The sequence below is a fragment of the Cimex lectularius genome, unplaced genomic scaffold (genome assembly GCF_000648675.2).
Source record: "Cimex lectularius strain Harlan isolate CLEC.00 unplaced genomic scaffold, Clec_2.1 scaffold66, whole genome shotgun sequence".
Lineage (NCBI taxonomy): Eukaryota > Metazoa > Arthropoda > Insecta > Hemiptera > Cimicidae > Cimex > Cimex lectularius.
Window position 1 is genome coordinate 1,338,169 of NW_019392701.1, and position 25,108 is coordinate 1,363,276.

At 36.9% G+C, this 25,108-nt stretch overlaps 1 protein-coding gene across 2 annotated transcripts; it reads right to left on the reverse strand.

The window, feature by feature from the left end:
• Window positions 1-955: 955 nt before the first annotated feature.
• LOC106668917 (alpha-N-acetylgalactosaminidase-like) lies at window positions 956-25,051 on the reverse strand. Of its 2 annotated transcripts, none has more exons than XM_014398107.2 (11): window positions 24,916-25,051; window positions 11,237-11,357; window positions 10,446-10,589; window positions 6,939-7,113; window positions 6,390-6,564; window positions 6,114-6,208; window positions 3,594-3,755; window positions 3,314-3,511; window positions 3,067-3,231; window positions 2,930-3,005; window positions 956-1,046 (listed from the first exon to the last, which is right to left on the reverse strand). In XM_014398107.2, exons 2-11 carry the CDS (start codon window positions 11,245-11,247, stop codon window positions 1,006-1,008), a joined length of 1,242 nt encoding a protein of 413 aa, XP_014253593.1. In that variant the 5' UTR covers window positions 11,248-11,357; window positions 24,916-25,051; the 3' UTR covers window positions 956-1,005. The 2 variants fall into 2 exon arrangements, with proteins under 2 accessions (XP_014253593.1, XP_024081895.1); XM_024226127.1 differs by lacking the exon at window positions 24,916-25,051 and adding an exon at window positions 11,422-11,518.
• Window positions 25,052-25,108: the final 57 nt, after the last annotated feature.

Genomic DNA, 25,108 nt, shown 5'->3' on the forward strand with positions numbered 1-25,108 from the left:
CATATCATCACAATGTACCAACAATTGTCAATAATCACATTTGCAATGTTTTTTACTGAGTAAATTAAACATATTTTTTATAAAGACATAATTGATTATTTTAATTTAAAAATAAAATCACTTTTATATTATGACGATAGGGGCATTTTTATTCAGGACACAATTGATAAAAGTTCAGTGTTAACCTAAATTATTTGAAAAAGCCTGGTGAAAATTTGATTAACCCTGAAAGAACATATAATAAAATATTTATCTTTGCTACAAAGAATCTATGGCACATAGATCTTTTTGCTCTCTTTCTAAATAAACACAAGGCATTTCATTGTTTGTTATGAATTTTTTTATTCACCTTCTCCATGCTTTCGGTCTCCCAGACCCCAGTGTGAGGCTTGTGCTACGTTTCCAGCAGTCTCTTGTGAGTGAGAAATCATTAATTTTATAGCATGTATCTGTTTTGTATTATTTCCCTCTGTTTTCAGTTTTAAGAGTTTGGAGGAAGGGGGAAAACAGCAGTTGCTTCAATTAGAGGAGAAGATAGTGATGAAATGGTGTACCAAATAATTTCTTTCAATTAATTAATCTTTATGTAAGGTATTAGTTGAAATGAAAAAGTTAGTGTCTGAAGTCATGGTTAGAGCAGCGGCGTATTGACCTGAAGGTCGTGGGTTCGAATCCCGCTCGTGACACTAACTTTTTCAATTCAACTAATACCTTACATAAAGATTAATTACTTGAAAGAAATTATTTGGTCAATTGGACCACAAAATATAATGGTACCAAATAATATTGAATCTCAAGAATCATTTCTTAAGCAACCATTTCTACACCCCTGAGAAAAATAACATGAATATTACGAAAAGTTTTGCAAAAAAAGAGCGCTCAGAAGCTGATATTGATGAAACAGCAACTAGGAAGGAGGGAAAAGGAAAAATTTTTCATGATTACTGAACGTAAAAACCATTGATAAAGCTTTTTATTTTGTAAAATTCAATCTTTGATAATAAGTTATGGTGTCAGTACAAGAGAAGCCTTCATAAAGACAACACCTGGAAAGCAAAGAAAAAAATGGTCTTAATAATTAAGAAAAATGGTTAAAAAACCATGATTTGATCCAGAAAGCTATTTCAACATTAATTATGTATTGTTATACTAATTGTGGTTACCACGTTACCAACAAGGTGTGACCACCAGTTCAAAAATGACCTCATTCTCCACTCTGCAGCCAATCAGCGTAGTGGTGCAATTCCATATACAAGCAGGGGCAATGCCCCACTGACTGAAGATGAGATGTCATTGCATATTGTTTTTCCTGAACAGTATCCCTGCTGCTGGGGAGTTTATTCTATCTACTCCCCCAAAGTAATTATAGATCATTTAACAAAATTATTTTCATTCTATAGAAATAATAATCTATAATCATTTTTACACAATGAAGTGATAGCTCAATCACTAACCCAGTGCTCAGAAACAAGACAACAAAGTAACGTAGTAAAGTCCATGCTGTTTATAAAGTTCAAAAAGATTTTCAAATATTTGTTAATTAAAACATCGAGTGATGCCTCTCCCTGAAGAGTAACTAGACTTATATGTTTCTCCTTTGCACCTCGAAAATGGTACAATCCTGAATGATGTGTTTCCACGTCTGCTGTTTCTCAGATGAACAGATTTAGACCGTTCGCTTTCTTGGATATGCAACTGTGCCAAGTACGCCGCATTTTTGCCATGTCCGCTTGCTTATAGCCTTGGTAATTGTATAATTAAGTGGCAATTTACCACCAAGCAGGATTTGATGAATGATGGAGTGAGTGTGCTGTTCAATCTTTTTAAAAATTGAATTCCTTCTCACATTAAGTTGTTTTCAACGATCCGGATTTTGAGCCTACAGCTCATTATCAGGTTGTAGAGCTCCTTAAATCCAGATGGTTGAAAACAACGTACTGTGAGTAGGAACTATCTTAAAACTGGCCAAATTAGGCATGTTACACAGGTACACCATTAAATTTGGGGTGTACAGAATATATAGAGTTAGAAAAATTTCAACGGTTCACTGCGAGCAGAATATTATCCCTTCCTGAAAATACTCCCTTTATGCAATATTTTGAGTTTCAGCTTTTCTTCTATTTTCTTCTATGCTATGCTTATAAATTACTAAATTATTTAGTTCCTGAATATCTTTTCAAAGAATAGTTCCATAAACATGGGTTCTGTCCAATTATTTTGTGAAAAGAAATAGCAGCAGAGACGTTCCCCTGTTGAGCCAACATGATTCACTGACGAGTTGTGCCGATCAATCACATGGAGCAAGTGACAAGCTGTATCGCCCCAACCGACACACTGCTGATAATTATCGGCATTGTATCGCAATGATCCTGGTGTGCACTTGTTTAGATGCTTAGGCAGCTGAAGCATATCGCATCATTTATCACATATTGCATCGCTCCAGTGGGCACCAGGCCCAACTCGCAAGGGGATGAGACTATCACCAGCAGATGGTCCACATATGCTTGAAGTTTTCCATCACTAGGCAGCTGTAGCTCTAACATGGAACTGTAAAGGTTGTTCCAGAAACCGGGTTCACAGTCTGACCCCTGAGGACACCCTTGACTTACACGTCTCGAAATTTCAAATTTGTTGGTCTGTAATCTCAACCTTCTCTCAAAACAATAAAATCATTGCTTATCTGGAACACTACCAGGTCAACAGCAAAGGCACTCGCAGCATCAGCCTCGCTCTCACCTTCTCGACAGCCGACTTGGCCACCCTCTACAACACTCGCCTACCTGCTGCATGAGTCCTTTTTTCCGCTGTCAATTGACCGACACACTGTAACCACATCCTCGGACTCAAAAACACCGGCCTAGTCAGAGCCACCAAAACTCCCAGTCACCAAACAAATATTTTTGAATTTCTGACATTTTGATTAATTTACCTGAAGGATTTACTCGAATGGTTAGTGTAGATTCTGGATAATATACCGGTGTGTATTGCACTTCATCATACAAGTCCTAAAATGAAAAGAATTTACTTATTAAAATTATACAGCAAAAAAAAATAAAAAAATAGTACCTCAAGAGTATATCCTTTGGCATACTTTAATCCAATTTTTTCTAATGTTGTTACAAATTCATACGGGGAACCATCCGTGCGGCGACTGTATATTGCAATTGCGTAAGAGTATTCAGTATCATTTGCAGGAGTTACTTTCCTTGTCCACACTTCAATTTTGTTTTGCTTAAAAAAGTAATAATAAATAAACGAATGTATCAGAAAACTCTAGTTCAAATGAACTTAAGGTCAAACATATTTCACATACTCTTAACACTCTTAAACCTTGAATGCCTAATGGATCTTGGTTAACAGCAATTATCTTTTTGTTTTTAAGAATATCAGCATATTCTGGTCTTATTTTGTCTAGGTCAGTTGACATTAACAGAGGGGCAGCTAAAATTGACCACAACGCCATTTGTACCTTAGACTGTTCGTAACTTAACCCAAAGTTTCCAATAAGCAACTGAAAAGGAATAATACATTTTCTTTAACATAAAATGTTTTGATTTCAGTTATTAAAATATTTATAAAGATATCAAGTATACCATGTCGGGATCGTTCCAATGTCCTGGTCCAGCAAACTGTGCAATGTAATCCTGCTTAAGAGCAAAATAATCTAGTATATCTGTGACGCTATTCCACGAGTCTTGGATGTCATCATAATTTCTCCAGAGATTGCAATTTTCTGACAAAATTGAAAAATCTGTCTGAAATACAAACGTATACATACATAAAATAGAGTATATTTTTTAATAATATTAGGGTAAATAAAGAATTTTTTTAATTAAATTTTTATTATTTTATCAGCTTTTACTTAATTACATAAATATTCAATTAATTATACACAATTTTTTCAAAATGAGAAATTTGTGGCATGGGCAATCGAAGCCATGGTAGTTCAAGTGGTAGAGCAGTGGCGTATTGAGCCGAAAGTTGTGGGTTCAAAACTTGCCTGTGACACAAATTTTTCATGACGAAATGAAAAATTTGTGTCACAGGCAAGTTTCGAACCCACAGCTTTCGGCTCAATACGCCACTGCTCTACCACTTGAACTACCATGGCTTCGATTGCCCATGCCACAAATTTCTCATTTCGACTCCCCGATTTTATTCTAAGCAAATCATATTGGGTTGTCCGGAAAATAATGCAGGATTTTAAGTTTTCATTAAAAAAAATCTATATAAAATATTCTGTTTACGTTTACAGGANGATTGCCCATGCCACAAATTTCTCATTTCGACTCCCCGATTTTATTCCAAGCAAATCATAGCTTCATATAGAAACAATTTTTATTAACTATTGTACTACATTAGTGGGACTGTACGATTCACAGGTGTGATTCTAGATTAATACTAAATTTTTGGCTAGCTCAAGTGGTTTCATTTTGAAAAAATTGTGTAAAATTAATTGTATTTTTTCTTTTGTTTACTTTAACTTCATATGCATAATCTTTCATTAAATAAGCTCAAAGTTCTCGAATAAACACAGAATATTGTTTTTCAACACTGGCATTGGATATGAGGGATAATGGGCGAGGAGGTCTCAATTAATTGGGCCAAATGGGTGAGGAAACTAATTATTTGATTAATAGGCTTAAATAATATTGATTTGAGCAAGGAAAAAAATGTTATTAGTATTTATATATACATCTTTATATTATATTACACATATACATTTGTTTAGTTTGCTCAAACAATTAATTATAACAATTCGCACAGTTCCTAACCATTGGTCGAATTTACAGAGCGATGAACAGGTTAAAGCATAAGCAAAATTTAAATTGGCAGAATTTACAATCGCCCTTCGAGGCAATCATCTTTCCATGGATTCTTGGGTCAATAGATGTAGATAAGGTTTTGGCCATATAGTTAGGATTAAATGTTTGGTGTGTAAATGTTGGAATCAGAATTGGATTAGTTCGTTGACAAAAGGAATGTTGAAATCGTTGTGGAATGTGAACTTAGTGTTGTAGTAAGAAGCTTTCATAATTTGTTTGAAGACTTTTGATGGGTAGGATTAGATGCGCTGGATATTGCAATAATGTCTTGTATAAAGTTTACAAAAAAAAAAGGAGGGAAAATTCAAAAAGGTGGGATTGAGATGGGAAGTTAGTGTCCAAGTGGATCGAAGTCACGATAGCTCGCTCAAGTGGTAGAGCAGTGGCGTATTTAGCCGAAGGTCGTGGGTTCGAATCCCGCTTGTGACACTGACTTTTTTATTTCAACCAAACCTTAATTAATTGAAAAGAATTTATTTGTTCAAGCAGAGCACGAAATCTAATACAATATAATATTAATGATATTTCAATTAATTAAGGTTTTTAGTTGAGATGAAAAAACGTTAATGGCACAAGCGGGATTCGAATCCACGATCTTCGGCTAGATACGCCGCTGCTCTACCACTTGAGCTATCGTGACCTCAATCCACTAGGACATCAACTTCCTATCTCAACCCCACCTTATGAGTTTTCCCTCCTTTTTGCCATTTTTCATCTCAACTAAAAACCTTAACTAATTGTAATGTATTAATTGGTCAAGCGGACCACGAAATTAGTGAAATTAATGATATTAAATAACAAATATTAATCCATATGTGTTTAGCAGCCTTAATTGACAGTATTATTTATTACAATTAATTATACTTTTATCTAAGATCTTGGTTGATATGAAAAAGTTAGTGCCACAAGCGGGATTCGAATACACAACTTTTGGCGAGTGGATTGAAATCACAACAAGTGGTTAGAGCAGCGATGTATTTAGCTGAAGATCATGGGTTCGAATCCCACACATGACAACTTTTTCAACTCAACCAAGATCTTAGATAAAAAATATAATTAACTGATAAAATAAACAATATATTTCTAAGGAAAAGTGGGCTTGGAAAGGGTAGAAAATATAGCATAATTTCCTAATTTGAACATGCTGTACTGTTTGTCATTTGTCATACGAGTGTCAGACATAGTATTAAAAAACATATCTTATTAACTATCATTAACTGTAGTTTTTGTAGCACTAACATTTATTTTCTCTTGTTTATTATGAAAATTTGCATTAATTAAACTTACAGGTATACTTTCCATATCTGTGTATGCAGGATAGCTGCAGGAATAAACAATGGGATGTCCTGTCTGGTTTAAAATCCTTTTAAACTTTTCATAATCTACAAAAAAAAAATGTTTTATTAATCATTGTGGTATTGTTTTACCAACCCGGTCTGCCATGTTGGACAAAACCCAATAAAAATGGATGAGACATATAATGTAGATCATATATGCAATATTTACAATTATATTTTTAGGTTTTCATTTAATTAAATGTTAGACATAGAAAGTTGTTTATACCTGCCGCATACTCTTTTCCATAATAGTAGCAGCCATCTACTTTTAAGTAATCAATTTGCCATTCAGCAAACATATATGCATCTTCTTTTTCATAGCCATATAACCCTGGATAACCAGCACATGTTTTGTTGCCATAATTTTCATAAATTCCGAATTTTAGCCCTTTCATGTGTACCTTTGAATAAAAGATGTTACTAAATATTATACAAAAACTTAAATGCATAAAAGATCAATATATCATATTAACATTATCAGTTGGCACACGAATAACTTGTTGACACACATAATAATTGGCACAAGAAAATAACGATCTATAAATACTTATAAATGAATAAAGAAACAGCTGCATCCAAGTTAAAATAAAATTTAATTATTTATCAAGTATGGACTTGAATAAAATACAACTACAATTAATGGTGTTTGTGAAAAATTGAATGTTGTCATTACAATAAACTTTTTAAATTTGTCTCTGAATTGTTTCACTAGTTTTATTTGGTGAATAGTTTAATAGGAAACAAACAATAATATAAATAATAATAATGTACTTACATAATTAATTAAGGATACCATGCCATGAGGGAACCTAGTATAGTTCGCTTGCAAATTGCCGGTACTTGTTCTATTCATGTCTAGCCAACAGTCATCAATAACAATGTATTCATATCCAGCTTCTAGATATCCTTCTCTTACCATGGCATCCGCTGTTCTCCTTATTAATTTTTCACTGTAAACAGCATAAGACTGAGAAGTTAATATATTGGCTCTTCATTGCATTTAATTTAATTTGGACCAAACATCGAGGCACTGCAAACGGTTTTGAAGGTTTCTGGGTGCAGTGACTGGATCTTTATGTGAGGAAAGGATTGCTGTATCATCAGCAAAAGTGGAAAGAATTGTTTCTGGAAAGGAAAGAATGTCAGCAGTATATATCATGCAAAGGAGAGGTCCAAGAATGCTCCCTTGTGGTAGACTCAGGAATGGTAGACTCAGACGAGACTCTCCATTTCGTGGTACCTCTCCAACAAGAGTACAATGAGATGGTTGACAGAGAACCTGTCACGGACTACAGTAACCGCTCTGAGAGACCGATGATGCTAAAAATGATATGAAAAACAATATTAAAATGAAGAGGCTAAACCGTGGTTGTTATCTAGGAACCCGGACACATACATAGGTCTGGGGGGTAACGAAAAGGTGGAAGAGGCGGCTATGACCGGGACGTCCTAACCTCCGGATTTAACCACCGCGATCCAGCCCTTTGATGCAAACAATGCTTTAAAAAACACGATTAAAAGAAAGTCAGAAAGTCGGTGGACCGCATCGGCAGAGAAGCTTTCGTGTATCATAAGCACTGACGATAGGTGGTCCTCAGAAGGCCTGGCTCGTAGAAGAAGGTTCATCTTCACCCGATTAAGGGTAAACCATGCGAGGTTGACTTTTGGGCAATAACCCGCGAATATGGCCGGCACGCAGATTCTCGATATGTCACACCTAATTGAAGGGTGCAATCCTTGGACCTTTAGTGACTGGGAGTTTTGGTGGCCCTGACAAGGGCCGGTGTTGTTTGGCAGCGTGGCGTTGAGACGATGAATGAGGCCGAGATCAGTTGCCTGAGCACCGGAGCCGTGGGTCGGTTGGCTCTACATCGGTTGGAGGAACTATGGTGCAGCAGGTAGCCGAGTGCAGCGGTTTACCAGTAGCCAAGTCGGCTATGTTGAGAATGCAAGTATGAGGCTAATGCTGAGAGTACCCCTGCCATCGTCGTAGGTGCTTCATTAATGATTGGTGCGAGCTCGTCGGGTAGACGAGTCTGAAACTCTGAAGCCAGTGAGGCAGTGTCCCTGCTTATATACGCACTGGCTCTGCCCTGATTCGCTGCAGAGTGGAGGGCGAGAGTATTCCAGAACCGGTAGTGACACGTAGCGGGTACCGTGGTAACTGTAGGTGGCCACCACAGCTCCATAAAGAGAGCGTGTAGACATGCCATCGGATATGAGAATTGTGTTTGATCCCGGCAACGAGTGTATGGATCCCATGTTCTGATTCTTGGAGGGCCTAAGGGTTGATTTATTATTACAGTAATGATAGTTTTGGCCGATAGCCACCCTAACTGAGTGAATGGGATGTAAATAAAACAGAATGTATTTAAGAGTAGGGTGTTGAAGTGACTAGCTGTTATTAGCACCAAGCGCTCAACCTCGGTGGCTAGTCAGATGACCGAGACTCCGGAGTACCACACCCAGAGTCGAGAGCCTTCTCAAGGCCTGCCGGTAATTCATTGTAAAGTACAAATGCTGGAATTGCAGGTTTACTGCGAGAAGTGATAGGCTCAACTCTGTACATGTGTGTACATATGTACATGCAATTGCAGATTTGAGCTTATATAAATCAGCAATCAGCCCACTCACTAAAGCACCAAAAAGACCCGGGAAATAAACTGCCCAAAAATGAATAGGAATATTGCCAATTTTGTTGTATTTACTTTCCCTATCATTTTTATTTTATTTTTATTATAAATTTTATTAAAATTTATTAGAAATTATTAAGTAGAAGGAAAGTTTAATTAAGAGATTTTGAAAAATAACAAAATAAAAGGTTTTAATTCGATAATTTTGTTTATTGGGCACAATAATATAATTAATACCGTGTATAATATCCTCTGTTAGCTAAAACCTCTGTGCACTTGTGCAGGCATAATTTAGTAAGTTTGTCACAAATTTCACGAGGAATTTCACACCATACATATTGCAACGCTCCACTCAGTTGTTGTAGGTCAACTGGCGGATGGAGATCAAAAGCCGTCTACCCTGCAACACATCCCGCCTGTGCACAATGGGATTAAGGTCTGAAGACAATGGGGGAAGGGGCAGATTGGAAATTCCCAGGTTTTCTAAACATTGATGAACAACTCTGCCTGTATGGCATTGTCATCCAGAAATCGAAAATCCCTGCCAATGAGACCCTGGTTTGAGAGATGTATTCATCGATAATTTCTTGGACATAGCGGACTGCGGTGAGGTTGCCTTCAACAATATGGAGTCCAGTTCGTCCTCCAGTGTAAATCCCAGCTCAACCCATTACACCGCCTCCTACAAACTGCACTGAAGGGAGCACGAACTGAGGGCATTGTACGCATCCCCTGTTCTCGGTAGACTCTTCGACACCTGCTGTCACTATCCAGACAGAAACGCGACTCCTCAGTACATATAACATCATTCCAATTAATTAGTGGTCTCTTCTCGCTCTCTGCACCATATTCTCCTAAGTTGATGGTGACGGGCTGTTGCTGCAGGTCGACTCAAAGGGGCATACGATGTGAGACCAACTTCCCACAAACGATTCATAATCGTTTGTGTTGATAAAGGCCTTGCCAAAACATCTTCTACTTCATTTAGGATCTGGCGGGTACTATGAAAAGAGTTCCGTTTTGCAGCAATGACAATATTTCTACCCTCTCATCATCATTTCCCTGTCCATTCCTTTCACAAATATTTAACAAAATGCAAATTCCGCCATTCGGCCAGGGTAGGTGAAGTTTTATTCAGAATTGTTTAAATATAATTAAAAAATAAAAATAACATCGATCATAACTAAAATAACATCCCTAACCATCGATTACTAAAGATAACGCGAAGTAGACGTCTGTTGCCGACTGTCTTCTGATGGCACTGCTTTTCGTTATACTCGAACTACTTTTACGAATTCAATTGTTATGTGGCAAGCTTTCGATCTATTTTAAGGTCATCATCAGGGCACAACAATCTTAAGACATCTACAAAGTGGCATAATTAAATTTTTAATTGATGGCTTCAAATTTCCTTGAAGACCGACTCAGACCCAACATTGCTAAGGACGGAAACGCAAATAGAACTTGAATGCAAAGGGTAACTTTCAAGGTTTTGATATCCTCACTGCCTTAAGGAACATTCGAACCGGTAAACATAATTCGCATCACAATGGAATTTGAAATTTGGCACTAGAAAAAATCTGTACTGTCAATTACAGAGCTTGATAAATAAATACTGAAGTGTTTTTTCCATTTGATTTTGACCGTACCTTATACATTCGTCAGGATATTTTGTACAGTCCGTATTGCATCTGAACCTTTGCCAGGTCATCCAACCCATGGGTGGGGTGAGTGCTAAACCGTTGTCCAATGCGTAGGCGCCTTGGAACACGATGAAGACGACCAAAATACCTCTGGAAAAAACAAACATAATTTCTTCCTAAATCATCACAAGCTAACTAGCAAAAATTAAACCCAAGAACAAAAAATGCAAAACAGAAAATGTACTTGAATTAAAACATCCTTTTCAAAAATTTGAATGCAATGTATAAATTACATTTTTAAAACAATTACATTTATTATATTACTAATATCAATACATAGTAGAGTAAATTAGCCTTAATTGAAAATTATTCGGCTTTTCTTTCATTTATGAAATTTCAACTGCACGTTCTCATTTGTTTGAGATTATGCAGTTAAAAAGGACACGAAGAAGAAAGGGTGCTTGTTCAAGAATCGCTGATATTAAAAGAGGTCAATGTGCGAAGTTTCGTCCCTTTTAAATTTTATACCGGTTATTGTTTTTATTTGTTTTAATGTTAAATATTAAGCACTATTATTGTTAGTTGTTTAATGTATTTTTTAAGCAATTAGCAGGATGTTAATTTTTTTTTGTCATTTTGTATAGAATATGTGTTCATAACAAATTTTTTTTCATCTTTACTTTTGTTATGTATTTTTTTTTAATTGATGCGACACTGGACGATTTTGACAAACGTTTCAACTTAAACAATAGAATACTTATGATTATGAAATTGTCGAAACTCTTAGCCTATGTTACCTTAGCTTCATTGTGGTGGTCTAGCGCCAACTGAGAGGTAGAGACGAACTGACTCCAGGGATCAACATCTGCTCTGACTTGTTCCCCAAGGTCGCTCGGAATTATTTCTAATGTAATCTTTCTAAAATCAAATATGATATTTGAAATAAAAATCAATAAAGACGCAAAAAAGTTTAAATTTATACAATTGTGTAATACTAATTTTTATCTCTCGATAAAAAATGATCAATAGAATCGGCGAGTAAAATGGTGTATTATTTACATTAAATTACTTTTAAAACAAAAAAAACGATGAATTTAGAATCAAAAATAATTTTGAATAATGTTTAATTTTGCTGCTGTCTAATCGAAGAACACTTTTGAAATCAGTTGATTACTTATCTCGTTTACAGTTTTTTCTCTCTCGACCTTATATCAATTCGTTGTTAAATAACAAAGAAGCCTTTCTACATCTGTAGTTTTGTGATTTCAGAGTGCAAACGACCATTGAGGGGTAACAGCAAACGGTTATTGACTATTGTTGACACTTTCCTCCTGAATCAATTGCTTCTGACAAAATCAGCTTTAAAAAAGCCATCTCGCGTTGGAAATCTACGAAACAGGATACGGGGCATTAAAATGTATTGCTCATCCTAGGTAGTCCCCAGCGCCTTTTTAATTTTTTGATCACACTGTCAAGTATGCAGAATGGAGTTTTTTTGAAATTTCGGCCGATCTCTGCTTATGGTTATCTTTGAAGCGTTATGTCTTTTAAGAAAAGTATGAAATTGTTCTCAAGAGTATCGGTATACATTGCTCAAGAATGGCTTATTAAGCCGGAAACACACTTACACGATGTAACGCCTTGCGCCGCTACCCGATGCTACCCGACGTAAGTCCAAAGTTCAATTTTCCTTATGGTTGTATTCCCCCGTGCACATCTACCTGATGCTATGCAAAGTTACCCTACTCTACACTCTGCGATCCCCATTGTCCAGATTTTCGTCGGATAGCATCGGGTTCAGTCGAAGGCAAAAGAACCGGACACTCATATTTTTATTCAAACTACATGTATTATTGTCGTTATATTAATTACAATATCGAGTACACCACAGACCCACCAAAGTAGGATAGATATCTCTTTGTGTGTTTTGGGTAGAATGAATGTATTTTGGCGCGAAAGTGAGTATGTGGGTGGGTTGTGCCACCGATTTAGGTTAGTTTTAGGCCATAATATCTTTTAGAGTGAATGGGCGGAGGCACTGTGGTAATATTAAATGCGCCAGTTGCCCCGCATTTTTTTATTTGTAAATACAGAATGATTGGTTACTGTTTGAGTGAATGTATTTATTAGTGCGATAGTAGTGTATATATTGGTGGGTCTATGGTGGAATATCAAGTACCCCATAAACCCACCAACCTAGGTTAATATTTTAGACTAATTGTAATTTTAATTGTACATAATGTATCGATGTATTTATTAGCGTGAACGAGAGCGGGTCTTCAGAGGAATATCGAGTACTTTGAAACCCGCATATAGGCTAGGCTAGGGATTGAGTGGCAGTGAATGAGATATTGTAGTTTCAGGGCCTTTTCACCACGTGTGGGAGGGCTGAAAATGTAGAAATAACGTCCCAGAACACAACCAGAAAGATCGCCAGACTTCCTACAAAAAAGCTAACTTAAAAAAATAAATAAAATATATAAATAAATAAAAATAAATAAATTTTTAAAACGTGAGGTGGAAGAAATGTGAGGTACCGGCAATAGCCCAGGCAGCTAGCCGGCCGAAAAAAAATTAATTACAACATACTTATGTTGATAAAAACCAAATTAACCAAGATCAAAAATTCATTAGAATTTATTTAAAAAAATCAATTTTAAGGGTTTGGTAAAAAATTGATCAAAACACCGGAATAACATTTTTTATATAATGAATTTAACAAACAATTTATCACACGGTTTTGCTCATAAAATTTAACTACAATTTATTTCATCGTTTTGCTCATACAATTACACCATTTTCGACGAGTAGCGTCATATTTTTTGTAGTTAATTTCAAACTACGTATATGTAATTTTGTCGTTATATTAATTACAACATTTTTATGTTAATATAAACCCAATTAAACGAGATCAAAAGTTCATAAGTTTTTATAAAATTTTTTAGTTAAGATGGTTAGGCAGAAAATTTATCAAAACACAGGAATAACTTTATTTAAAACAATTAAGTTTAACAAACCATTTATTACATGATTTTGCTCAGAATAATGCAGAACAAAAGGGACGTGGCGATTGTGCTACTGATTTGTGATACACGCTGTGTGACTCTACGTGGCGAGCGCTTGATGCATGGCGTTTTCATCGGGTGTCTTCCCCGCTTTAATAGGTGTTACAGCTTTTTCCTTGCTGTTGAAGGGAAGTATCATGGAATACTCTGTTGTTTCTTTCTCAACTAGACATAATTGTCATTGGTCATCTGTCATTTGTCCAATTTTTTTTAAAAATGTACTACCTAGGACTTGTAGTTATTTAGTTACTTAGAGAATGATTCGGAGAGAGAGAGAGAGAGAGAGACGTATATCTCGGAGAATCGATCATTCGTAAGGATTGGCTTTTCTTCCGAATCCGCCATTAGGGAGATAATGTGACACAAAATCGGTTTATATGCCCCTTTAGCCGGAAATGAAATATAGATCTACCGAATGAAGGTAAAATAGGCATTCACAATATCTCCGTCAAAAGCCAAGTTAGATTTTTAAGTCTAAATATTGACCGCATGTTCACATGGATCGCTCACAGTAAGCAAATCTTAGCTAAATGCGAAAATCTGTATAACATTCTTTGCAATCTTACTGGCGCCCCCAGAGACTGTTTTACAAATCCACTATTAGATCCGTTATTGAGTTCGGCTCATTATTTATGGGGAAGCCTCAAATTCTGAGTTAACCAAACTACAGAGGTACTGCCATTAATGTTATAAGCAAATCCTCGGCGCTCTCCTAAGCACCACCATTGTATCACTGTCCTTTGAAATTTCAGAACCTTCTCATCACATAGGAATCAACAAACTAGCCATAAATAAACTGTTACATCTTTTCTATTCGGAAAGTCACATTCTGCCTAGGATTCAAACTTTGATTGAGGTAGTTCAAACAGAAAATTTCTAGCAGGAAATGAAAATTTCTTGTATAGTTTCAGCATTCTTTTCGTTCGTTTCTGGGATATATTCAATGTATTCTTACAAGCTCCCCCTACTCTGCAGCTAGGGTAAGAGAGAGCTCTACAAACACCTTCCACATTCTATTTTAAAGACCACTCTGAATTCCACCTTCCAGTGTAGAAAACGTGAATCTGTTTTCCCTGGACATCACCACGTTTTTACTGACGGGACGGTGATTGGAGGAAAAGTAGGTGCTCCACTGTTTGATTCTGCATTGCATGTCAACAAAACTACCGCTTGCCGTACTCAGCCTCCATTTTCACTGTACGCCTTAATCAGAGCCTTGGAATATTTGATGACATTAGACGGCACAAAATTTTGCCTTGTACAAACTTTTTTTCAAAATCCAACTTCTAACTCATCACTGGGCACTGAAACTGTAAACTTTAAACTGTAACTGACTCGTGACCAACTGCCCAGTCAACTACTCAACTCCATTCAACTAATGACTGACAGGCTACCGGTACACGTGCCACCAATGACTTCCTAGTGACTACTTTATTGGTAGCACCAAGTGAAGACTGTTTTTTGTTAAGAAGAGGTGCTTTTTTATTTTTAATGTTATTAATTGCTCCGAGGACGGATCCACTCTCAGAATGACTGTGTCGTGAGAACACTATTTTTTAAGACGAAAATTTTTTCAGGAAAAATAACTTGTTTTAAAAGATTGTTAATCAGAAAAATGAAATTTCATTGTATGACTTGTTATTATAATCGTAATTTTGTTATATATTCAAACTTTCGGTAAATCCATACGGTTTTATATTGTTTGATTATTTAAAAACGTCGTGAGAAAACTATTTTTTGTATAGATAATTAGATTTCTAACTAACTAACAATTAAGTGTGCAAAAATTATTGTGTTAACTGTATTGAACGATTAGAATGAAGATATGTAAAAGTTGAAGCGACACCGTGGACGCTCGAGAATCCCCTCCAAAGGAAAGCTAAAGAAACGGAAATGGTGAAGTCAGAGGGTAGTAGCTGCCACGGAGAACGAAGCCCCACGTAGAGCTCCCCTCTGGGGAAGTTTACAAAAGAGAAGTTAGTTACAGTTTAGAATTTATAGTTGAAGTTGGATTTTGAATTGAGAGTTCGTTGCAAAAACGGATACGAGTGGGCTAGACCTTTGTTATTATTTGATAGTTACCTATCATTTCGGTCTGCCTATCCTCGCTGATTTTTGTTGATTCAGACGCGTTTCGGCATTTCGCCATCTTCAGTATTTGTGTGATTTTTTTATAGTACCAGGACATATATCACTCAAACACTGAAGATGGCGAAATGCCGAAACGCTTCTGAACCAACGCAAAGAAGCGAGGTTAGGCAGACCAAGATGATAAGTAGCTATCGAACAATAGGTTTATCCACCCCCGCATAACACAAGAGGAAGTATGATAATTTAAACCTTTGTTAGATTTTTATGTAGTAAGCGAGCTTTGGATGGGGTATGTCTGGTTTCGGTTTAGATTCCTCCTTTGTAGATTTTAAACAGTTAATAAACGTCGTTTTGTAATGTGCAGACCAGGATTACTTTTTTAATCTCCCCAATGACTTCGGGTACTGAAAGCCACCGGATGAATCCGAAGACCGAACTGACTTTAAACTTAAGTAAATACGCTACAGTTTTTCTGTCTGGAAACATAGCAATTGAACAGTGCACCAGAGAAATAAAAAGACTAGGAATACATTCCCGGAAGATAGCCATTTTCTCTGACAGGCAGCTCTAAAGGCTCTTAGCTTCATTGGAAGTAAAGGCAAAAAGTGTATGGAATTGTATGGAAGCCCTGGCAGAAGTCAGTGACATCAATGACCTGACCCTGGCATGGGCCCCTGAGCATTCGGGACATACAAGCGTGGAAATGCCGGCCAAAAAAGGAGTCAATACGAATTCTCTAGGCTGAGAACCCTACCGTGGTCTATCATCTTGACACAAAAAAGGACACATCCAAAAATGGATCCTTAATGTGTCCAAAACCTGGTGGAACATAACCCCAGTATGAGGCAAGCGAAGAGATTCATACTAGGGCCATCCGCAAGACTTACAAATGAATTACTGGAGGGCAACCGCAACAGAATCAGCATTCTGGTTGGACTCCAGGCATGGCACTGCAGCCTAAGATGGCACATGCACCGGATAGGTGTACAGACAGACGAAATACTGTGCTGATATTGATAGGAAGAAAAGGAGCCCGCGGAACACGTTTTGTGTTTCTGTGAAGGTCTATAGGAGGAACCTTGCAACTGGGAGAGGAAAAGCCGCAAACAAGATTCTACACTCAGGAACCTGTGGCAAGGCTGTGAAGGCTGATTAAAAACCTGAAGTTGACCATTGGTTTAAAAAATAGAGGACCACAATAGTCTAGTTAGGTGGAGCTGGAGAAGGACCTGTGGCCGCTTCTTTTATCCCTATTCCTATTCCTATCCGCATCTCTCTCTTGATGGAGGAAACGATTAAAAGAGGGGACAAATTGGTCTGTATAATTACTAAACGCTGATATCTCAATGGCCCCCTTGACGCAGTTTGCCCTTTTCGGAAAGCAGCTCGGGTTAAACTTTGTTGTTTTAATAGCGCTATTATAATACCTAGGTAAGTTGGTAAAATGCATATATTTGAATATATAAACGGACGAAACTTGAAGAAAACGTCTGGGAAATAACTGTAGCAATCTCGCATTAACTTCACATTTGTTGTCTTAATTTATAATCATGACAAGAATTGTTCCACTTGACGGCCTCCGCCCACAGACTCACCAAATCTTAACTCTATTGAACCGTGTGGGACGTAAGGAACGATTTACAGAACTACGACCTCCAGCAGTTGCTCCAAACGAAAAACATTCCACCGTTGGAAAAACATCTTGGCATGCAGGCGATCTGACACCAGTTGCTTGTTAATGTTAACGTTAAAGTTAATTAATAATAAATAATAATTAAGGTTGATAATGAAAGAAGGTTTTCGTTCTTCCTGACCTTTCAAGTCTTTTACCATTTTTGATACAAAAATTCCTCACATAATATTCTTCTTTAGCTTGACCTCCTTTATATCATTTATACTATTGACCTACCTATACACCCCAATACAATCATCTCTCCGACTTTCTAACCCGGCTAATCTATTAATTTCCTTTCATACACAAAGGAAGGATTTCCTTCCCATTTAAAATATATTCGAATCATCGCAGGACCAATTGGAAATGCTTTATCATGAATTAGTTTCCGAAAATAAACTTAATGAAATCATCACTGTTTACAATTCGGCCAGCAACGTTCAAACGGCCTCCCACAAAAGGCCACTCACTATACACTCTTATGGAAATATTCCATCGTTCTTCCCATTCCCAAAGCTCACAAACGTCCCAACCACATATTCTCCTTCAGATCCATCAGCCTCGAAAGACGCCTTCTAACGCGATTAATACATACATCCTGTATAATTATAAAATAATTCCCTCTCACCAATTCGGCTTTCGTCCACATCATTCTTCGATCCAACAAGGTTTCAAGATATCGACACTATCTCTTCTGCTCTAGAAAACAAAGAGTATTGCTTGGGTGCGTTCCTAGATATCGCACAGTCTTTTGATTAGGGCTGGTACCTGCATGCTTTGTAAACGTAAACCCTTCCACTCTTTATTATCTTATCCTTAAATCGTACCGAAGCGACCGCTGCTTCAGAGTGAGTTGCGGCTAAAGGAGGCTCCATACATGCAGTATTCGCCGACTGCCGCGCAAATTTTCGCCGAATCCCGACAAGTGTGGATGGATACTCGGCTATTCGCCGAACAACAATATGATGCGGTGCTTGCCGTGCTCGGCTTTTTGTCGGTTTTCTGGTCCATTTCAAAGGGCACGAATATTCGTGAAGTAAAAGCACTCAAACCATCCACACATTCGCTCCCCGCTTCCCCATTCCGAGTGGTCGGGTCCGCATTAAGCATCGACGTATGCCGCGCGGAAAGGGCTACCTAGGCCGAAATACAACCGCCTGGTCTCCCGCATACTCCCTAGATAGAGAAGGCCACTCTATTTCCCAGAGGATCGGGGCTTCTGAAGCGTAGAAACTACCGGATCTGCTCCAGCCGCGGTGTTGTTTAAAGTGGATTTGCTAACCACCCCCTAGAGGAGACCGCCTACAGTAAAAGCCTCCAATCGAGCTCAGCCTACACCTACGTGCAAAGAATACTAGAACAGGAGGAACCGATTCGCTACCCATTCCCCCATCCGCCACTACTCACGCATTCGAGGGACTTTTCAGCATAATCATAGCGTCCTCAACGCTTATACTCTGCCGTCCGATCCGCCGTATCCCGTGAGGCCGGGTGTATAACGATGGTCATACGCAAGTTTCGTGTGAAGGTCACAGATAGAAGATATCCTCTTCACTATGTTCCCGCCAGGGGCGTCAACACGAACCACTACAAGTCCATTCCCAGTGTAAAAGGGGCTGAACCTTGGAACATTTCTGTTGCCCCGTAGTACAGATGNATATCATCAACGTTGATATGCACTTGTACACAATCATCCACTCTCGATCATCACTGCCTTCAATCGACTGACACACGACGAAAGGACGGTTCAGGGTTTATTTGCTTCTTTGTGCTGTTGAGAGGGAATTGAAGGGCCCTTCTGAACATCTCACATTTCTGCATCTACAGGCTAACAGTTGAATGGGCACTCAATATCATATTCATGGTAAAATTTTTTAAATATACAACCACGAATCATAAATACCCATATTTAAATTAATATGAGATTAACTCTGCTTGTTTTTTTTTTTATCGATGATTACAAGTATTGTTCATAAGAATGTTACGACGAATGATTTTCACACAAAGAAGGGAATAATATAAATACTTTAAATATAAATTTATAAATATAAATAATGTAAGATCACTCAAAAGACACCTTATTATTTCGTGTTTGCATAAATCAAAGCTTAAACTGTAAAACATTCTAATAGTTTCAGTAATTGCTGTAATCTGCATAAACGAACAAAGTTTTCTGTAAGTGCTTGATCAAGATCTTCACTGATGACTCCGTTCTGATGGAGGTGATTTATCTAAATCTTACTTTAATCTTAGAGTGGGCTTTTTCATATATCAGAATAACAATCAATTAAGGTTTTTAGTTGAGATGAAAAAAAGTTAATGGCTCGAGAGGGATTCGAACCCACGACGTTCGGCTAGATACGCCGCAGCTCTACCACTTGAGCTATCGTGACCTCGATCCACTCGGACATCAACTCCCCATCTCAACCCCACCTTATGAGTTTTCCCTCCTTTTGCCATTTTTCCTCTCGAGCCATTAACTTTTTTTCATCTCACTAAAAACCTTAATTAATTGTCATGTACTAATTGATCAAACGGATCACGAAATTAGTGAATTAATATCAGAATAACGTTTTATGCATAATAAGAAATTTCTGATTAGTCGTACATTCGGTTCACTGAATTGAAGTCAGTTTGGGTTCAGACATTTTCATTCCTTTTTTCAGCAGTGCCATCGCTACCTCTCTTGAGAGAAAAGAGTGCTCTTCCGGAGAATCCCTAACCATTCCTACACGCGAAGCTTTCGATCGGGTATATTACTCGGAGTTGATCTGGAAGCTTAAGATGGTCTTCCTTTTGGTTCTCATAGGGCTTTGACTCAGTAGCTCACGGTGTCGTGTGATCTTATGCCTCTAGTAATCCCTATGGGGTCCCAGACAAAAGTAGCAGTCCCACGATGTCCTTGCCGATCAACCAAAATGAGATGGGGTTAATTGCGGACAGAGGCATTTATAGTGGTAGCGGGTTGCCCCCCTCTAATCAATAACGTTGGGGGATTAATATGCTTGTAAATAATAGAAATGTTAATAGCTGTTTAACATGAAATCAAATAATAGAATCAATAAAATGTGATCGACAGTTACTTAGAAAGAAACAAAGAGGNGCCGAAGCGAGTACAATAAATTGTTAGTTAAATTCATTATATCAAAAAATCGTATTCCGGTGTTTTGATTAATTTTCTACCAAACCATTAAAATTAATTTTTTAAATAAAAACTAATTAATTTTTATTCACAGTTAATTTGGTTTATATTAAAATAAGTATGTTGTAATTAATATAACGACATTAATACATGTAGTTTGAATAGAAATATCAGTGTCCGGTTCTTTTGGCTTAACTGTACCCGATGCTACCCGACGGAAATCCAGACTCCGATTTTCCATAAGGTTGCATTACCCCCGTGCACATCTACCTGATGCTATGCAAAGTTACCCTACTCTACACTCTGCGATCCCCATTGTCCAGATTTTCGTCGGGTAGCATCGAGTTTAGTAGAAGACAAAAGAACCGGACATTCATATTTTTATTCAAACTACATGTATTACGTTATATTAATTACAAATACTTATTTTAATATAAACCAAATTAACTGAGATCAAAAATTCATTAGTTTTTATTTAAAAAAAAAATTGATTTTACTAGTTTGGTAGAAAGTTGATCAAAACACCGGAATACTATTTTTTGATATAATGAATTTAACAAACAATTTATTACACGGTTTTGCTCATAAAATTTAACTAACAATTTATTTCATGGTTTTGCTCATACAATTACACCATTTTCGTTGAGTAGCGTCAGAATAGGACACTCATATTTTTTGGAGTTTATTTCGAACTATGTATACGTAATTTTGTCGTTATATTAATTAGAACATTCTTATTTTAATATAAATCAAACTAAACGAGATCAAAAATTCATGAGTTTTTATAAAAATTATTTAATTATGTTGGGTAGGAAAAAAAATTATCAATCGGAATAACTTTATTTAAAACAATTCAATTTAACTAAAAATTTATTACGTGGTTGTGCTCATAAAATTTAAGTAACAATTTATTAGATGGTTTTGCTCAAAATAATGCATTAAGAACAAAACAAGTGTTGCGATTGTGATACTGATTTGTGATATACGCTGTGTGACTCTACGTGGGTGCGCTTGATTTCGCATAGAAGCATAGGGTAGCGTTGCATCGGGTAAGTGTGTTCCCGGCTTTAGGCCTCAGCCGTCCTCTTCTTCTGCCTACTCAATCTTCGGAACTCTCTGCCTTCTTTATGTTGTGGATGGCGCTTTGGCGGCCTTTACGAAATGGCTTGTCATAAATCATTTTTTCATAAATGCACGAATAACCGTACAGAGAATATAAATAACATATTTAGTGCTCCGCCAACTGGCAGGATACCTTTAGAAAATACTAAGCCCGTAGATGTAGTTGCTTTATCTGCCCTTCACTTCTGTGAAATCGGTGACAGGGGTTTTACATCCTGGAATCCCTTCAACCAGATGGTGGTATAGAATGGTCTACTAACTCATGCCAGCCAATTGTAACTCCAGGTGGTCCATAACCGGTTGTGGACCACCTGGAGAGGGCTGTTTTTTGTACTCCACACCTGTACAATCAAAATTAAGTTTTTCAGATAATCCTTCATTTTTATCAATACAGACGTAAACCTGGGATAGAAAGAAAACCCTGGGAAGGAATTGTAGCAATGAGAGTCGATGACCTAATTCTTCTTAATAGAAGGATCGAGTCGATTACACTGATCTAAGGAACTAGGCGAAATTCAATAAGCCAGAAGGCTGCAGTGCTTGGGAAACATAAAATCCCCACTTCCTAGATCCTATTCCTCATCCTCCCTTTTACCGTTTACATCATCCTAAAATTCTTAATCGTCGTGTAATGCCCTTACCACCTATGCGGATGATACCGCCATCCTTTGCTCTCATAAAGATCCCGTCATCTCAGCCAGAAACCTGCAAATCCAGGTCACAACCCTTGAGTAGTGATTCAAGATCTAGAAAATGACAACAAATATACAAAATAAAAATGTCACGTCCATCTTTCGAAGATTAACCACCGCTCTGATATACTATCATAGTATCGGTCGCACACCAGCAAATCTAGTCAACTATCTACAAACGATTACCCACCAACACACGCTTCAGACTGCTGAAAACGATCAAAATAAACCGCTAACTTATTTTACAATAAAAAGTCTATGGCTTCACACTTTAATGTGTAAGCTGATAGTGAAAGTTCTTGCAAGTAGCAGGCTTAGCCACATCACAGCTTGGGGCTGACTGCACGATCCCGGAAACACTCTTTACACCAGGATATAAAGTTTCAACAGACTACAAAGGAGAAGAAGAAAGCAGGAGGACATTGATATAGTTTACAGATAGCCCCAAAACAAATAAAGAAACCGGATCAGGCGTTTTATGTACAAGCCCAAAATATGAGCAATCAAACTCATTAAAGATCTCTGTCTTTCAAGCTGAAATACAAATCACCAACTCCTGTTCCTTGGAAAATCTTAAAAGAGATTACATTGACAAAAAAGCAGCTATTAAAGCACCAGCTGAGAAAAGAATCACATCAAAATTAGTCAGTGACTGATCCAAAACCTCCAAAACCTGTGGAAACACAACGACCTGATGATATCTGGAGTACCAGGACACAAATGAATGTCGGGTAACGAGAAGGCAGACAAACTGGCCAGAAGCGGATCTGCAAAGTTATGTATACATATATTCCTGAAACTATTCTTGGGATAACCTCAACAAATATAGAATCCTACTTCACGGAATGGATCCAAAAAAGGCAAAATGAGATGTGGAAAAACTCTTGAGGTGCTAGATATAGCAAGCTTATATTAAAACAACCTTCACCAAGACTGGCAAACTCACTGCTACAGTAAGAGAGGGCAAAGCACATAGGATTGGTAGGATTACCGACTGGTCACTGGCATCTGAGAAAACATCTACAGAACATGGGCATAATCAGTGATGACCCGATTTGTAGGTTATGCAATGACGAGGAAGAAACAGCTACCCAAGTCATCTTTAAGAAAAAAGAAAAAAAAAGCCAAAGGCTGCAGTGCTTGTAAAACAAAGTAGTCCTAGTATCCATTTTCATCATCAGCAAATTTCAGCTTTGTGGTTTTTAAATTGTACACTTATAAATACTATATACAATAAAAAATAAATTAAGGACGCTCATGAAGTCGATAAATGATGGCATTTACATTTAACTAACTGCACATTTCCAATGATAAATAAAAATCAATAAATAAATCAAAATCCATTGATTCGTATAATTGAAATTACTCTAAAAGAATACGACTTTAAATCTTGGGACAGCTCTGCAATTAACTATCATCAGTCTTCACCAAAAATTAAGCAAATAGCTGAATACTTTACATACGAATTACTCTCAAAAATACATTTTCGTAGTGATGCTTCATCCTTCCAAATACAAACGCGAATCTGAGTTTCTACTGTTTACTTTACCGGTTTCAGCGCACAAATTCAGTCGATACCATAATTAAAGAACGAGACTAACAATGGGAGTAAATATGCTATATTTCGTCGAATTCACTCGACTTACATTTAAAAAATCGTACTTTTATCCACGAAATAATTTTAGTTATTTTAAAGTTTAAAAAATATATATATTTAAAAACTAGATATAATTTTGCAATGTCACGTCAATCTACCGCACGCTAAATTGTAAAATAGGACGAACAAGACAAAACCAGAACAATTCGGCTTAACGATGTTTGAACCGTTGTTATTGACCTTATCAACCAATGTAACAATAGGTAACAGGAGATAAGTGGTCTGGCTAAAATAAAATATCTATGTATAAAATATATTTATATTAGGTATCTATAAATATCTTTATATAAAAAACCGCCTTTCGGTTATGATATTACAAGGATTCGATCTGAACAATCACAGTAAAATTTAAAATAATAGATATTATTTGGGCATTTTTTGATATAATCATATCTAGGTGGTAGGACTATAGTTAGAATAAAACAAGACTTTTTACCTTTAAAAAACTCGAACCGATCAGCTTATCAAAAGTTATATTTATGAGTTTTTATTAAAAAAAATTAAAATAGTTTAAGTTCGCCATTGCTATTGAAAATATATTTGATAAATCGATTTACCCGTTAGGAAGACATTGTTGTCCACCTGGATTTCTGAGGTCGCCTAAACTACTCGACATCTTCAAAAGCCTAAAATGTCACAACTAGATCATAATTTTGCGCTGCCTCGTATATTTATCAAAAGACGTTAAACAGTAAAATTAGGAGGCAAAAACGAAACCTGAAAAATACGGTTTAACGATGTCTGAACCTTTGTCATTGACCCTAGCAACCAATGTAACAAGAAGATCGGTCTGGATAAAATAAAGTCGGGTTTGTATAAAGTACAATAACATTTAAAAAGTAGACAAAATTTCGATGTTTTTTTGATACGAGTGTTTCTTCTAGGTGGAAGGACTGTCTCTAGAATTAAAAAAAAACCTTTTACACCCAAAAGACTCAAACTGATCAGCTTCGGAAAAGTCATGTTTATGAACTTTTATGTAAAATCAAATTTAAAATAGCTTTATTTCACCAATGTTGACTCAAATATGCATACCTTCACATTTTGAAGATCAGCCCTTGTACACCCGTTCCGAGTTCAGTCTAGCAAGTAATCGTACTGTCTTGATGTCAGTTTAAATTCACAAAAGCTCTCTGATGCTCTATGACAACAGAACCGTGACATATTTTGCCCTTAATCTGTGGAAACTGATTTTTGGGAATTAATATAGTTGGAATACTGATGGTGC

What these genes read in the sequence shown, in the direction of transcription:
- LOC106668917 (XM_014398107.2), bottom strand. An exon ending in ATTGGAACGATCCCGACATG is followed by an intron (nt 3,512 to 3,593) that starts GTATACTTGATA and finishes ATTCCTTTTCAG; the next exon opens with TTGCTTATTGGAAACTTTGG. An exon ending in CCAAAGGATATACTCTTGAG is followed by an intron (nt 3,006 to 3,066) that starts GTACTATTTTTT and finishes TTTTCATTTTAG; the next exon opens with GACTTGTATGATGAAGTGCA.